Source organism: Bos indicus x Bos taurus, chromosome 15 (genome assembly GCF_003369695.1).
Source record: "Bos indicus x Bos taurus breed Angus x Brahman F1 hybrid chromosome 15, Bos_hybrid_MaternalHap_v2.0, whole genome shotgun sequence".
In the NCBI taxonomy this organism is placed as follows: Eukaryota; Metazoa; Chordata; class Mammalia; order Artiodactyla; family Bovidae; genus Bos; species Bos indicus x Bos taurus.
The window spans coordinates 18,340,576-18,357,401 of NC_040090.1; the positions used below are offsets into that span (position 1 = coordinate 18,340,576).

General features: G+C 49.5%; 1 protein-coding gene across 9 annotated transcripts in view; it reads right to left on the reverse strand.

Moving 5' to 3' along the window:
• CD44 (CD44 molecule (Indian blood group)) overlaps positions 1 to 15,696 on the reverse strand; it is an 87,853-nt gene extending 72,157 nt beyond the window's left edge. For 3 of the 9 annotated variants that reach the window (XM_027562669.1, XM_027562670.1, XM_027562668.1), the window contains exon 1: positions 15,455 to 15,688. In XM_027562669.1, coding sequence (XP_027418470.1) covers positions 15,455 to 15,521 — 67 coding nt within the window. In that variant the 5' untranslated portion in view covers positions 15,522 to 15,688. Of the gene's footprint in view, positions 1 to 15,454 lie in introns of all 9 variants that reach the window. The other 6 variants (XM_027562676.1, XM_027562671.1, XM_027562672.1 and 3 more) reach the window with 6 other exon arrangements.
• Positions 15,697 to 16,826: the final 1,130 nt, after the last annotated feature.

Here is a 16,826-nt window from a genome sequence, read left to right on the forward strand (position 1 = left end):
TATTGCTTTCAGAATTTTGAGGAATAAAACCTTGAGGTTTTGGCCCTCTTATTCATTGGACCCTATGTGAGGCAGCCAGAACAGGAGCCGCTGTGGCTAGAGTTGTGATGAGGAGCTCTGACCTCACCTACCAAAATGTCCCCTGGACTTGAGAGCTGGTGGGACTGAGGAGTCCAACACGTGGCCCCACCCCCACGCCCCCACATGGAGCTGCAGGGATCCTGCAAACACACTCACTGCTATTCATTGACAAGTCTTCTCTGATGCTCTCAATCAGGCGCAGTCTCCCTGTTACATGCTCTCACAAGCTCCTGTACTTTTCCTTCTGAGCTCTGACCACAAGTGTAATTAAACAAGGGTGTAATGAGTTGTTTACAGCGTCTTCCCAGCTTGAGCATAAGTCCCATCACAGCAGAAACTGTGCCTCTCTTGTTTAAGATTGTATTCCTAGTGCCTGGCAGAGTGCCTGGCATATATTGGTATTCAGTAAATACATGTTGAGTAAACAAATGCACCGTTTGAAAACCACTGACTGCTCAGAGAGGCTAGGTAAGAGCCAGGCCAGGCGATGCTGGGCCTTCTGATTTCCAAAGGCTCATTGAGTCATAAAGGATCAAAACAAACACCAAGTATGCGTGCACAAGGTGCTACATAGGAAACCAGATCTGAGAGCAGTGAGGGCCCAGCAGAGTATAAACACCTGCCCTATTTCCCACTGTGTCACACACGCACACACAAAACCCAAGCCCAGGCCTATTTTCTCTTCCTCTCTGTCCCTCCAAATCTTCCGGCCCTGGTCAGCCACGTGTCCTCCTGTTTAGTGCCCTCTCCTATCATCTCAAAGGATGAAATGGAAAGGGTACTGGATGGAGGGTCAGAAACCAGAGTTTTGACTCCAGCTGGCTGTGTGACCTTGGGCAAGTCATGTGCAGTCTTCGAGATGGCCTTCCCATAGTCATCCAAAAGAAATAGGTGGACTGTATCTTCCAGCACCTTTCCCCATCCTGACATGCCATCATCATTGGCTTTGTGTCACCAGATCCTGAAAACTTCTCACTTAGGGCCCTTTCTCCGCTTTTCTGTCTTTGGATCCATAATTCAGTGCTGCTATAGGATGCAGCTCAGCCTTGCACCTTCTAAGCCCTAGCAAAGACTCTGAAAACCCTCCCTCATTTGCCTCCAGCACTTTTATTGAGTCACTGCAGTAGGGGTATTGTGACACAACTTGGCAGGGCACCGCCATCCCCTGCAGGCTGGCTGTGTCTGCCCGCCTCCGGAAACGGCAGGATCAAGAACTTGAGCACATACCAAGGGCCCTAGATAAGCGCTGCCCTGGAGAGGAGGGCAGCACGTAGGAGAGCATTCCGAAGACTACAATTTCAATGACTGGGGTCAACCAGCAACAGGAGACAGAGATAAAGGTGAAAGTGACTTCAGGTAATAACAGAACCTTGTAGTTTCTATTCTAACATCACAAGTTTCTGCCTACCAGCACGAAACACTTTTACACCAGCAGGTAAAGGTGGAGAGGTCTAGGAGAGGCAGATGGATTATTACCCCCACGCCATTTCACACAGCGTACTGAAACATTAGACAGATAAAGCCAGCAGCCCAGGGTCACACAATTAGGCTTTGACACGGTGGGAATTAGAGCAGTGTCCTAATCTCACCCAGGGGCTATTTCCAATAGACTCCTGATGGAGCCTTTGTTTATCCCCTGGTTCTACCTTATCTTAGCTACCCAGACAGTGAGCTTGCTTTTTTCCCTTGGGGATGAACAGGGGAAAACTGGAGCTGCTCAGAGTGGGCTGACCAGCCAGAGTTCAGAATCCAGCCTTCTCGACTTGGATGCTCCAGCGGGGCCAGCCTATGGAATGTTACTACTGTTTGTATCTGGGAGGCAAGGAAGAGCCCCCCGTGGCAGCTGAGAATGCAGAGGCTCCAGGGCTGATAAAAGTTGTAATTAACATGCACATATACCCCTTTCATCTTCAAAGGCTTTAAGTAACATGAGTTAGCTATGCCTCCTATCATCCCCATGGCTGAGGAATCATTTTCGTCTTCTCAGTTTACAAATGAAGAAGTTGATGCGAGAAGCTACCCTTGGCCACGAGGTCTGGGCCTTGTTCAGGGGAGATTCCTGGCTCCGAGCACCTTACTTCACTAGGGTTGATGGGAAAACAGAATGTGAATGAATCAGGAGAGAAGGCTCAGGGGACCAAACTCCTCTGGGAAAGAGGCTGCATTTATACCATTCTGGAAGGAGACTGAGTCTATGGTATGGCTATTTAACCAGATTAAGTGGGCTAAACTCCCAGCGTTACACACACTATCAGAAAGGTACACCAGAAAAGCCTGCTGCTCTACTGTGGTGATGTCTGTGTGATACAGGAGGGTCAAATCCTCCATACTGCGCCCATAACAGACATCATTAATTGACCACAGCACTCTCTGTGGACTTCCAGATGGCGCTAGTGGTACAGAACCCAGTGTCAATGCAGGAGACATACGAGACGTGGGTTTGATCTCTGTGCCGGGAAGGTAGAGTCAGCCTGCAATGCAGGAGACCCAGGTTCGATCCCTGGGTCGGGAAGATCCCCTGGAGAAGGAAACGGCAACCCACTACAGGATTCTTGCTGAGGAAATCCCATGGACAGAGGAGCCTGGCAGGCTACAGTCCATGGGGTCGCAAGAGTCGGGCCTGACTTAGCGACTAAACCACCACCACCAATATTCTTGCCTGGAAAATTCCATGGAGAGAGGAGCCTGGTGGGCTGCAGTCCATAAATTCCATGGTCAGAGGAGCCTGCTGGACTGCAGTCCATAGGGTTGCAAAGAGAGTCAGACATGAATGAAGCGACTTAGCACACACGCATGCAATCTTTGTGGCTGAGCCAAGGTCTGACTTCTTAGCACAGCCTCTCAGGCAGCCTTGAGTAGTCAATGGGAAACGATACAGGAGCTGAAATCTGTTTGCTATTGCTGCCCTGCTGTAGAGCCTGTTTGCGATTCTCTTTAATTGCCAGAAGTTGCCAAAGTTAGCTCCAACATTGGAGCTAACCTTTTTCTGAACTCTGTCTAGCACTGTCTAAAGAGGGTGTCATGAGAACTTCTAAGTCTCTGGAATGGAATCTCATAGATGGTGCCACTTGATCACTTGGAATCTGTCCAACCTCATCCTTCACTGTTCTTCAACATGGTGTCTCTTAATTAAAGGGCATGGAGCCCCTTACTGACCCCAATCAAGTCATACTTATTTCCCCAACTTTAAACTTTCAGTTCATTCTTTATGCTTTCCTGAGTCGCTCTCCTTTCTCTGTTCATCTTACTCACACTCAATTCATCCTAAAATTTTACTGCTTCCGTGAAACCATCCTACACAATTGCCAACACAGAAATGTCTGCTCTCTTACATACTTTCTTCACTTGTTTAGTTCTTCTTTCACCAAACAGTAAATTCTCTGAGGACAGAAACTAGATCTACTTCCCTCACTTCTTTCCACAAAGACAATCACATAATAGTTTTTTGTGCATTTCTTGAATCAGTGGGTTTATCCCCATTTTACACCCAGAGAAACAGAGGCAACTAATAAAGAACCTTGCCCACAGTCATGCTGTAACTAAAATGGAAAAATGCCGAGCCTCCGCTGGCCACATGTGGTTCTCACTTCTCCTAGAAGGCAGTGTCTGGGGGACTGACTGGAGATACAGATGACTGGACCATACCCAGCAATTACTGAGAACAATGTCAATGATAGGAGAACTGAATCCATTCAGAAGTATTTCATCTTCTGGTCAGTGGATTCTAGATGGATATGACACAGGACGCACCCAGGATGCACTCTGATCTGACCAGGGTTTTCAGTGACCGATAGAAGAGCAGAATCCCAACAGAGCATTTAGTCTCTGACTTACCACCTTGAAGTGAAGGGTTAGTCACTCAGTCATGTCTGACTCTCTGAGACTCCATAGACTGTAGCCTGCCAGGCTCCTGCGTCCATGGAATTCTCCATGCAAGAATACTGGAGCGGGCTGCCATTTCCTTCTCTAGGGGATCTTCCCAACCCAGGGATCGAACCTGGGTCTCCTGCATTGCAGGCAGATTCTTTACCATCTAAGACGCCAGGAAAACCCAACTTATCACCTGGACAAACTCCTAAGTAATGTAGTCTTTCTAACGTCCTTCCCCACATCCTGCCCTCACTGAGCAGGAAGAGTTTCTCTGGTTCCACAGAAAAGAAATAAATATCTTAGTAGGAGTGTGGAAGTTTCTCCATAGAAGAAGCAACTCACCATCTCAAAAGACTATCTGTACCACCTTGGTATATATATATTTCTTTGTTTTGTTTTCAGATTCCCATGGCAATCCTAGTTCTTTTCCCTAGGATGCTACAGCTCATCCTCTAAGCACTGCTTTGGCTGAATACTGTGGTTCATTTTGCACCAACATGTTACAGGGATCCCTTGAGGAAAGCTGAGAAATCCAATGTGTTCATGGAGCTTTGAGAGTGAAGGACACAATCTTTTCTCTTCTTCAGGGGTTGACTTCTTTAGCCTCTTGAAGCAATGTTTGTTCAAAGAATATTGCATCTGGAAATGAAGTGAAAGTCGCTCAGTCATGTCCGATTCTTTGAGACCCCATGGACTATACAGTCCATGGAATTCTCCAGGCCAGAATATCAGAGTAAGTAGCCGTTCCTTTCTCCAGGGAATCTTCCCAACCCAGGGACTGAACCCAGGTCTTCTGCAGGTGGGTCCCTTACCAGCTGAGCCACAAGGGAAGCCCTATTGCATCTGGATCCTGTGGCTAATCCCAGGACTGACTTTGGGCAGTTTTAGCCGTGGGACTGACATCTGTTGCTAACTTCTCTGGCTTAGACTTCATCTGCTCACCCGCAGAGGGCCAGAAGGATCTGGAGGAGTCCTCTGAGCAGAGCACCTTGGCCCAGGAGTCCATCCAGCCAACTGGCATTTAGTGTAACTCGGTCCATATGCTTGTTGTTTCTGGTATGGACTAATAATTCACTTCTGGTATTTAACACAAACCAGGCATCACTTTTGTGCGTTGGGGGGCAGTTGTGGGGGCGGGGAAGGGACTGTATCATAGCGTGTTATTCCTTGCCTTAACTTTCATGAGGCTTAGGTGTTCATGGGCCTGCAGAATGGTGGGCTTACAGAATGTGAGGCTGGGAAAGGACTGCACAGATCAACTAGAAGCCTGCTGTCTCATCTGACACATGGAAAATTGGAGGCAAATTGGCGTAAAATGATTGGCTCTGAATCACAGTCAATCAGTTACAGAGAGGTGCTGAAGAATTACAGGCATTTCTATACTCGAGGCGCCTTCTGTGTGCTAGACCCGAGCTCCGGACACTGGGTACTGAACATTGTCCTAGACGCTTAATGTGTGCAGCCACTGGGGCTCACGCTGCTCCAATGGGGCCGGGAGGAGAATCAACCTGTTCCACAGCCCCTCCTCCTTCCACACAGCCCTCCTCCAAAGCCAACCTTCTCATTCCCATCCTACCACACGGAACAGCTGGTTCAGTACAGAGGTCTTTAAATCACTGAAAGAAAGAACTCCTCCCTTTTTTCCTTTTAACATAGTGACCAAGAAGCCCACCTCTTTTCTCTAAGTGTCACTGGAACATGATTTTGAGGCTTGGGTTCTGCGTGAGGTTAGATTTGGCAGTGTTGGGGCTGAGAGGCAGACAGACCTCTAGGAAATTAAGATCCTTGGTCTATGGACAAAACCCAGTGAGCTCTAAACTTCTCCTGGTTTGCCTGATACGTCAAACTCGAAGAAAGACACACTCAAATTAGAGCGAATGCAGAGTAAAATGATGTCAAGGAGATGTGAGGATCAGTATAGGAAGCACGAGAAAAAAAATAACAGGTTTCTGTATATCAGAAAGATTTAAAAAGATGAAAAAACATTAGCCAGAACCTATGAAAATCACAAAAGGTAAATGATAAAGATGGCTTTGCTAGCCAAATCTAGAACTTTCATTCATTCAGTCCAGCATTTATTGAAGGTCTACTATAACTGAGAAACTGACAGATGGGAACCTCAAGGATACAAAATCGTACATAATGTACATAAAACAGAAGCTTTTCCCTAAGGAGCTTACAGACTCACCTGTGAAAGAGAACAGAGGCCATAATATAGCTCAGCAGCATCCTTTGAATTTTTTAGATAGAAATATGCTCGTGGGCTTTTCATGAATCATCAGGGAGAGACAACTAGTAGACAAAAGGGCAAAGCAAAAGTCACTTGAGGAAGTCTAGAGCAAAGGTCTCCAACCCCCGGGCCATGGACCAGTTTTGGTCTGCAGCCTGTTAGGAACCAGGCTGCACAGCAGGAGGTGAGCAGTGGGTAAAACTAAAACCATCTCCCGCCCTGTCCATGGAAAAATTGCTGCCCATAAGACTGGCTCCTGGTGCCCAAAAGGTTGGGGACTGCTGGTCTAGAGGGATGAGTCTGACCTCTAAGGTTGACCTTGGGAAGATAACTAATTCTATCACAGAGAATCCACTACAAAGATGAAGTTCTGGGCAGGAGATTTCTATGGCAGTATTACTTGTCTCTCCAAACTCTGCTTTATGTCTATGTGACCAGCTTTCTTGTGGGTACCTACACCCTTGTCCTCCCCTTGTAGGGAAGTGTGGCCCTGAAACTCGCTGGTGGCTGAGGGGCTGACTCAGTGACGTCAGCTGGTCTGCCATAGACTATAAGATGATGCTCAGCTCTGTTGGAATCTGTTTCATGAACTGGACACATGCAACAATGGCAACATTCGTAACTGGCATACAGTATTTATGCCATTTGATACTTTTGGAGCCAGGGGCCTGGATAGAAATGATCTTCCAAGCCAGAGGCAAGAGACCAGGTCTGAGCTGCATGGAATTGTTCCTTTCTCCCTGGCATCTCGAGTTCCATAATGGTCAACACTTGTGAAGAGGCCTTATCATCCCCACTCTAATACCCTGGTGGGTTCTCTCTGAGAGAGGAAGTACAAGATGCTGCCTAGATCCACTATTGATGTGTGGTTTCTTCTAGAAGGCATTGCAGACCTACTCAAGTGCAAAAAGATGTACTGAAATTGAAACAGACGGGGTTCTGTGAGGAGTCGCTGCTCCCGGGCCAAAGGCCCAGCTGCCTACCTACAGGCTGAGTTGGAGGTCTCAGGGGCCTTGGCTTCCCCCTTTCTGGGAGAGCACCCAGAAGAAATGCTACGTGCCCTCTCCCATGCAAAGGCTACCTGCTGGGCCAAACTGCAGCCAAGCCACAGGTCTGCACTGGAGCTGGGAAGAAGGGCAGAGTAAATGTCTAGTTTTGGCCCGATTTCATGTGCCCAGGGTGAGCATGGCCTGCTGCCTGACACTCTTCGCTCTCAGAGTCTATCCTTCTGTCTCCAATTCGAGCTGGTAGAGAAGGTCCTGGCATTAAGGACCCTTAAGCTGAGGGCAAACGTTTTCACTGCTGTTCGACTGGCTCCTCTCCCAACTTTATCCTGTCATGAGCCAAGGTCCTAGACGATGGAGCCATCAGTCAGCAGCGTTCATCCACCATCCAGGGAACAAGTATGAAGTGATACTGAACAAATGACTCGGTTCACCACCCACTGAATCCTACTCCTTCCTCAACTTCCCCCACTCCACATCCCATATGGAAGTAAGCAGACCTTCTATCCAGGAACTGGAATGAATGAGCCGCACAGAGTAGGAATGGGAAGACGTTTCCATGACAACTTCTTTCTCCTTCATATTTGCAGCTCCAGCCCCCTCCTCTGACATCATGCACATAAACGGAGAGCAAATCCAGCTCTGTGGATGTTATGATCCTGCCCAGCAGTGTACTAGCAGGTATGAAGACAACCAGTAAGCATACTAGCAGGTATCACTGTTTGGGTTTCTGGACACCCTGATGTCTTGATATACTAAGGAAGGCAGAGCAATGCGGTCAGCAAGGACATGAACCCTGTAGCTAGACCACCTGGACTTGAAACCCAGCTCTACTGCTTACCAGCTCCGTGGCCTTGGGCAAGTTATTCAAATTCTCTATGCCTCTGTTTTCTCATATGTAAAAGAGGGATAATACGAGCACGCCTTCCTAAGGTTAGTGCATGGATTAAACATGTTAGTAGAGGGAACAACAGGATGATGTCAGCATGTGGTCAGGACTCCGTGTTTGCTATTATTACCAACAGTAGTGACAGTATCTCCAATATATACAACTGACTGCAAAGAAACAAACACGAAATGTACAAGAGCTCTAACTCTCCAGAAAGGTTGAGGGTTAGAAAGATGGACTTTCAGGCACAGCTCAAGGAGACTTACCATGACACCATGGCAAAGTCTCAAAATTACTGGTCTCTGTGAATTCTCTCTCTCCCTAGAATTTTGCACTTAACATTCACTCTCAAAAACTGAAGACTCGGGAAAGATTTTGGGGACCTAGGTTTTGCAAATCACCTCCTTGGTGACTCAGCCCTTCCCCACCCACCTGGGACCTATCTGCCCACACTTGTTCTTAGGAGAGACTCTTGCCTCAAGAGGACACACCCAGGCAGCCGATGCACCCCCAAACTCAGGGAGATCTGGGTTTGTGAGGTTCTGGACCCCCCTGACACTCACCCTTCATCCTGCCCCCAAGTTTCACGGGGTGGATGAGCCATGGGTAGGCAGAACCTGCCCCATTTGTGGTCAGCGTCACACGTGGCAAGCTCCATGGAGACAAAGCACCGTTGGCCTCCACATCAGATGTCAGGCTTTGCTGAAGACCTTTAGTAGCTGCAGGAGTCCCACAGAGAAGGCAAGGATCTTCTGGGAAGTTCTTCCACTTCTCTGCCAGCTGCTAACACCTTCCAGAAATTGGAAGGGGGCAGTGTTGGAGGGAGAGTGTGGGTCTCTCACCCAAGAAGTCCAGCATCAGATTAGCATCTCCAAAATAAGCCAGCGTTCCAAGTGGGCCACTGCCCAAGAGTGTTTTATTTTGAGGTTTCAATATGGGACTGGGTGTCATCATCCGGCCTAACTCCCACTCCCTCCTTGGCCCAAGAAGTGAGTCATCCTGTCCTTAGACAGACGTCCCCAGTCACGGCAAGCAGCCACCAAAGCCGCAAATAGATGGGTGATCTCCCTACTTGGGCAGACCAAAAACGAGTCCTGTGGTGGGCCACTGTCCAGCCAAGCGCTCATCTCAGCCTTGTCCTGGAGGCAGTCCCCATCACCACTATCATGTACAGATAGAGGCCTCTGCATCTTAGGTAGACTGTGCAGCATGTCTTCATATACCTGGATGTAGTAATTTCTATATTCTAAATATTCATTTCAGTTCCACAGTAACAGATAACAAATATGGGCCAGGACTGGGTTCTGAGACTACAAAAATGAATGCGATTCCATCCCTGATGTCAGGGGGGCCCCCCACAACACTGCAGAAGAGAGATAAGAGAAGATCTATCTGGTCTGGGGTTTTCCGCCAATGAGAAGTGTGAAAGTCATGAGCACCTCTTGGCCCCAGAAAATAAATATGCTTATTGATCTTAATTTCCCTGTGCAGTTTTTAGGCTAATTAACTGGGGACCTATGGAGACCAGATATCTCCTTGTCAGAGACGAGGTTGGCCACCATTCAGTGACGCCAGGGATTCTCAGCTGGGGGTGACTTTATCACCACCCCCCCGTTTGGCCATGTCTGGAGGCTATATAGGCTGTCACACCTGGCCAGGGGGCGGGGTGGTGGCGGTGGCAGGCGTGCACTTTCAGAATCTAGAGTGTGAATATACCAGAGATGCACCATCAGCTGCTATCCAGGAAACCGTCCACTCGACCACAAGCTACTTGAGAGCGAGGACTGTGCCCTGTAGACCATGAGTTCTCAAGACTGCTTGGTGCACCAAATGGGCACCAAGTGTGTGAGCTTTTGCTGGATATATTGCCCAGTTAATGAACTTGCTCAAGAGTGGGTAAATGAATGGCAGGGCAACAGAAATACACACGGCCTGGGCTTATTACCGCTTCTTCAGATGCTCAAATCTTCTCTTGTGCACACAGCCCCCTCTTCTTCCCCATCACTGAGTCCCCCAGGCCTCCTGGCTGTGCCTTAGCTTGACAAGGCTGTCAGTCTTGTGGTCCTAGTTGGGCAGGCTGTCACTCCTTGGTAAGGTGTTCCCATGTAGAACCTTAAGGTTCTTGGATACAGTCCTGCTCTCCCAAGACACCTTATACAAACTTAACGACTGACCAGCAATACCACATTATGGGTAGACACATGCGTTCAGATACTTACACACCTATGGGCACACCCACCATGTATATGTCCACACCTAGCAAGCAAAAACCCAGTATGTCATTTTTCTTGGGGCTTCACATATTGGGATGATCAAGAGAGAGCAGAGGGGCACAAATGTTCCTCTCCAAAGTATAAATTTTCTGAACCAGATAGCAATTTAATTGGATAGTAATTTAATTAGGCTGATTCATGAGCTGTGGAGATTTGATTTTCACTTATGCGAAAATCCATGCAAGTTTCTGACTTCTAATCACACAAAGTCATGCAGTTCTTTGTAGAAAAAAAATCTATATTAAGTCAAAATATACATTGGACTTCAACTGGTAGAATATATGCATGTTTGAAATCCTGACCCTCCTGGAAAATCCAGAGTTCCCAACCACTGTGTCCATGCCAAGCCAGATCCCACAACCACACACTTAAGAAAACACTCTGGCAGATCGGGCTGGCTTCCCAAATCCTTGCTGGGCAGCTTCGAGGGAGCACACTTTTTAAGAAAAATATCAACTTGCTAAGGGATTAAGAGTGGCGTTCCAATTTAAGGTTGGAGGCATCAGCCTCCCCTGGCGAGTCTAGAGAACACTGGTGTGTTTCCCACTGAAGCAAAGACACAAAGGAAATTGAGTCATCAGCATCTGGCTGTGCAACCCCTCAGACATTCTCTCTGAAGCAGAAAAGATCCCCTTTGAGAACTCCACTTGGTCTGGCGGGATTTGCCACCTGCTTCAGTTCATTCTTTCACAAGACCCACTTCCCTTTCAGTCTCTTGGTGGAGTCAACTAAAATGGAGGGAAAGACAAGAGTAGCCTGTAACTCAGCCCCCATCCCAGCCAGGATGGGTGGCCGGGGGAGGCCCGCTTCCCTCCCACAACCTCCTCTTCACCTGGAACCGTCTGACACTCAAGGCCAAGCTGAAATCTCACTTGAGTGGCCACGTGTCACCTCACACCCAACACCGATGTTCCGTTCAAGATCCTTGCCTTTTCTAGAGAACCGTATCAGCCCATCACCAGGGTCCTCGACACTCCCCCTCACTGGGGCACACACAAGCTGCTAACCGCTGAGGGTTTCCACTGAGCATGTAACAAGGGGGCTTCCTGGGCCATTGCACCTAGAATGCTTGCAGGGTCAGAGCCTCTGCAAGCCCCCCCACCCTTTTTTTTGTTTCCAGGCAGAAAGCCTTGCCCTGACTTGTCTCTTAGACAAGGAACAGCCTCTCCCTTTTTTCCAAGCCTGCAAATGAGAGCATGTCTAGAAGGGCAGCTGGACTCTGATAAGGGAATTTACTTATTTTAGTAACAAATAGCTAGGTTGGCATCTCTCGACAGCTGTGGCCAGGACTGGAGAGAGACAGGCCAGGGCAGAGCAGGGCAGCCAAGAGTTCTCAGCCTGCCGGGGAAGAGGAAAGTCACTCATCCCAGGCTTCATGTTTGCTGGCCTCACACAATTTCCAGAGTCCTCCAGAGGGAAATACCGAATCAAAGGAACACAGGCGCTGGAGGCTAACACAGAGGATGTGGGACAACAGAGGACCCCAACTCCATCACTCATACTAGCTGTGTGTCCTCGGGCAAGTCATTCCATCTCCCTGAGCCTCTCAACTTCTTTATCTGGAAAATGGAATGAAAAGATTGCTAAACATACACAGGGCTGTTGCGAAGCTTATATTGGATAACCTGTTCAAAGCCCATGGCTGAATGCCTCGTATGAAGTTGTGTGCGTGTGTGCTCAGTTGCGTCCGACTCTTTGTGACCCCATGAACTGTGAAGCCCTCCAGGCTCCTCTGTCCATGGGATTTTCCAGGCAACAATACTGGAGTGGGTTGACATTTCCCCCTCCAGGGGATCTTTCTGAGCCAGAGATTGAACCCACATCTCCTGCGTCTCTTGCCTTGCTGGCGGATTCTTTACCACTGAACCACCAGGGTCAGTGCTCAGTAAATGGTATTTCCTGCAGATTTAGGTCCCTACTTCGTAGAGGAACCGAGTGTCAGGCTTTTCAAGCTGGGATGCTGCTAACTGAGAGGGATCCAGCAACACTCCAGGAGACACTGGACAGTTCAGAGGCTCGATAAAAAAGAAATTTATCATCTTTATTCTTACATTAAACTCAAACTGGATATATTGTCGAGGAAAATATAAAATTGTATTGAGCGTTTAAAGACAGCAATTTAAGGTGTGTTGCTACCTCTGTAGACCACACATTCCCCACCCACTGTAAGTAGTGGAGGTGGGGCTCAGACCTGGAGGATTAAGGTATTTCAGAGACCTGAGGTTTGGAAAGTGTCCTGTGCTAACACTCAGCCTGAGAGAGGGGAAGTCACCTTTCTCTCTTTGGGGGATCTGTTTCCTCCTTGGGAAAAAGAAAGGGTTTTTCTAAATGATTCTTGGAGTCCCCATCTCTGAGTCTACAATAGTGAGTCAAGAAATATTTCTTGAATGAGTGGAAAGGGTTCTGTCATAAACTAAGAATTTCACACTGCCCAGCAGCCTCTCCAAATTGCGTGGGCCAAACTGGAAAAAGAACGGAAACTTTTTCTACTGGCTGCAAGACTCAAACACACCTACTTGGCACTGTGCCTTTGCAGGAAGGAAGATGTCCATTGTGTATTTGGGGAGCAACTGAATTAACTGATGCTAACCAACCTCAGGGGTAATGGAGGTTGGCTTTGCTGCTGCTTCACCCAGGAAAACACAGCCAAAAGTTTAACTCCCAGAAAGAGGGGTCTCTAATGCTCAGAGGGATCAGAGCGGTGCCAGCCAGCCCCAAAGCCCCAGAGCTCTTAGCTGCACCCCTCTTTCTAAACACCAGGGGCACAATTCTCTAGCAAGGACCTCTCACCCACAGAGGACAGGAGGCAGACAGGTACAGAAGGCTCACTTCACTGCTCTTTACCCAGGGCTACTTTCTTCCTTCCATGTGTGAAACCTGGTTCAACATATCTGTTCTCCAACTTAGAGTTTGGGTCCAATGCTGCTTAACTGTATTTGGCCATGTCTCTACTTCTTGCTTTTCAGCATGAAGATCAAACCCCTTCTTCCTCCCCAAATCCTTGCCACTTGCCGAAATGTCCACATTGTCCTCCGGAGCCCACCGCCTTTGCTGGTGGGGCACCAGAAGAGTCTCCCCGCCTCCTCTTTGTCCTTCCTGTCTCTGCCGGCCCAGCCCGAGCCCACTGTTAAGTCACATCTCCTTTCCAAGCCTCAGTTCCTTCCAAATAGCTTGATAAGCGCATGAAAGCCTGGGCCCAGACAGCTATTGCTACTGGCATTTTTTTGCGCTTCCTCCAAATGACGCTGCCCAAAGGGACCACGGAAACCCAGAGCAGGAGTAAGCCTGCCCATCTAGGGGGAAGGCAGGAACTTCAAGGGTCAGGACAGTACCAAATATCGGGGGATGGGGCCCTTTAGAAGAATTTGGGCTACAGGATGGAAGGAGTCAGGAGTCAGAATCCTCAGAAGCAAAGCAGAAGATGCCCCAGGGAGGTAACATATAAATGGACTTCCCTATAGGCGAGAGAGAGAGAGAGAGACACCAGCCTGGTTCCTCTTCCCTGAGGCCAGGCTCACAGCTCTCCCTGAAATCTTTCCCTCCTCTCTCCCATCCCAAGTCTTTCTGCCTTTCAAGAGATCCTTGGAGCTCCAGTTCCCCTTTGAAAGCCTCCTCTAAAGCCTCTGGTCCACCACCTCCTTCCACAAAATCCTTTCTGAGTTTGTCCATGTCATACATGCCGCTTAACCAGTGCTAACTAAGCAACAGGCAAAGAAGCTTGGTTCACAGAACCAGCAGTCTTCTGACTGTGTGAACACAGACAAGTCACTTAACCTCTCTGAGCTTCGGTTTGTTGCCCTCCTGCAAAACAGGGCTAACGACAGGACACTTCTCAGTGGGCCATCGTTGAGGGTAAAACGAGATAACGCATGTAAAGAATTTAGCACAGTGCCTGGCCCAGCCCAAATGTATAGTAAATGGTGGCTGGTGCTGCCATTGTGATTACTGTTAATTATTAATTATTATTTTTCTGATTCAGGAATCTAAATCCTAGACCCTTACTTATCCTCAGTCTAAAGTATCCCGGTAGGACTGTGTCTCTTACTTTCCTGGTACCCCCAGAGCTGGGTTTAATAAACACTTGCTGAGTAGAATTAACCATAGGTTGAGCTGTCTTAATGACCCATCTGGCACTTCTTAAAAGAAAAATTAATTTTGCTAGCGATAAGCAAATCAGCCATGTAATTATCTGTACATATAAAGACAAAGAAAAGGAATGCTGGGAGTTCAGCCTTGCCAGAATACCTCACACGCAGCCACCCCCTCGACAGCCCCTGAGAGGCACCGACCCTGTGGGGATGGGATACCGGCTCCGGGATCCCTGATGCCACCCAGGAGACTGCTTCCCTGTCCTGCTCCGAGGCTGCCAGGCACCCATTGGGAGCCACATGACTGTCTGGATTTCCCCTAACTGATTGGCAGCCTGCAGGAGGTTGCCAGGATGGAGCAGCTGGCCGAGTCACTGCCTATCCTACTCACACTCCCTGCCCCAGGCTGGCACCTCGTGGCGACCCAGAACCTTGCCACAGAGAAGGTTCAAGTTCCCACAAGCGTTAAAATTGTTCGTGACTGGAGCCAAGTGTAAGAGCTTTAGAACCTAGATGAAAAGGGAGAGCCACAGGAACGCGGGACCCCCTTCTGGGAAGCTTGTTGCCACCAACCCTCACACATGGCAACAGTGCCCACCTCTATGGCCACCTCGCCAACACCCCTGTCCCCACCCCAGCCCCTGTCCCTGCCCTGCGCAGCCTGGCTTCAAGCGCCCTTGGGCACAGGAGTCTGTTAGTCCAGACACAGGCTGCGCGCACCCAGGAGTACAGCTCCTTTCTGCCTTGTGCTCCACCGGCTCCAACCACCCCACCCCAAACCGCGCGCCAACAGCCTGCTGCCCAAACAGCGCCAACTTTTCTGCGCTCTTTCTCTTCGCCGTTCCACAAAACGGTGCTTCCCACCGACAGGCTCTCCAAGAGCTTAGCGCAAATCCTCGCCCGGTCCTCCTTCGCCAAATCCCAGCCGCTCACCGCCCATTTGACCCCGACCCCCCAGGGCCAACGGAGCCCGCACGGCTGGGTCCGGGCCACTCCCTCCCGTCCGGGCGGGCACTCACCGATCTGCGCCAGGCTCAGCTGCACGAGGCAGAGTCCCCAGGCTGCGCGCCACCAAAACGTGTCCATGGCGTCGGAGCGACCGACCGAGCGAGCGGAGTGGAGCCGGAGGGGCCGGGCGCTGGGCGGGGGCCGGCGGAGCACGGGGCAAGCAGGGCGCCCGAACCTGTCGGAGGCTGGGGTCCGGCTGGCAATAAGGGCGCCTCGGAAGTTGGGTGCAGTTTTTATTCGAGGGTTGAGAGAGTGACCTAAGAGGGAGGGAGCGAGGGAGGACACACCCAAGCGAAGGGGCTGGGACTAAGCAGCCGGCAGAAGTTTAAAGACGTACCAGCTCTCCTTAGCCCTGGCCCCTCCGCCCCCGCCCCGTTCTCCCCCGAGATAATAAAGCGGGGTGCCCGGGCGCGCACCCCGGAGGGCCGAGGGGTCCCCGTGCACCCAGGACGCACCGACTTTTCTCTCCTGGCGGCTGGGAGCGCAGCCTTTGGACGCAGGAGGGAATGACTGAGTCCTGAAACCTCGCCCCCTTGGGTTCAGCTTCTGGCCTCTCCCCTCCACGAAGTTTCTCTTTTGACTCAGGCTGGGGAACTCTTCTCTGTGGGATTCACAGGCAGCTGGATATTCTGGGAGAGGGGCTGGGACAGTGGAAGTGTGGTTTTTCCCTGCCCATGGTCGGGAGCTTGCGATTCTTCCAGGGGAGGAAGAGCTCATCGACCTTCCCTTGAAAGAGAAGGGAGTTCATTAACACGCTTCGGGTGGACTTTTGATTCTTACCAGGACTGCTTAGGGAAAGCTAAGCTAGCCAGCCACGGGGCTGGTATTTGGCTCTACTGACCTGTGCATCATCTTCCGGTCCCAGGCTGGCACCTGGTTCCATCCATCCATTCCTCCTTGGCTTACTCACACTCTCACTCATCCTCCCAAACACCCACGGATTCCTCTATCTACCCATTTTATCTTATGTCTCTCCAGGGCTCACACATCTGTCTACCCTCCTGTCCATCAGTATGCACTCACATGCACCCAGCCTCCAGCCGTTTATCCAGCTACATATCCTTTCGTCTACCCATCCATCAACCACATTTTTTTCCAGCCACCCTCCCATACAACTTCTCATGCATCTATTCTTAATCTTTTCACATCTCTTTGTAAATTCACATCCATCTGTATACTATTCTCCCCTCTATCCATCCATACCCACATATCTGTTCATACATGTACTCACACATCATCTGTCTACCCATCCATCCATCATCTACATATCCTTTCATCATTTTACCCCTCCTCTCACCCACCCACACATCGATCCCTTCTTTCTTGCTCCCATTTATATTCCTATCTATGTGAATGTTAATCCACTTTCTATTCTAATCTGTT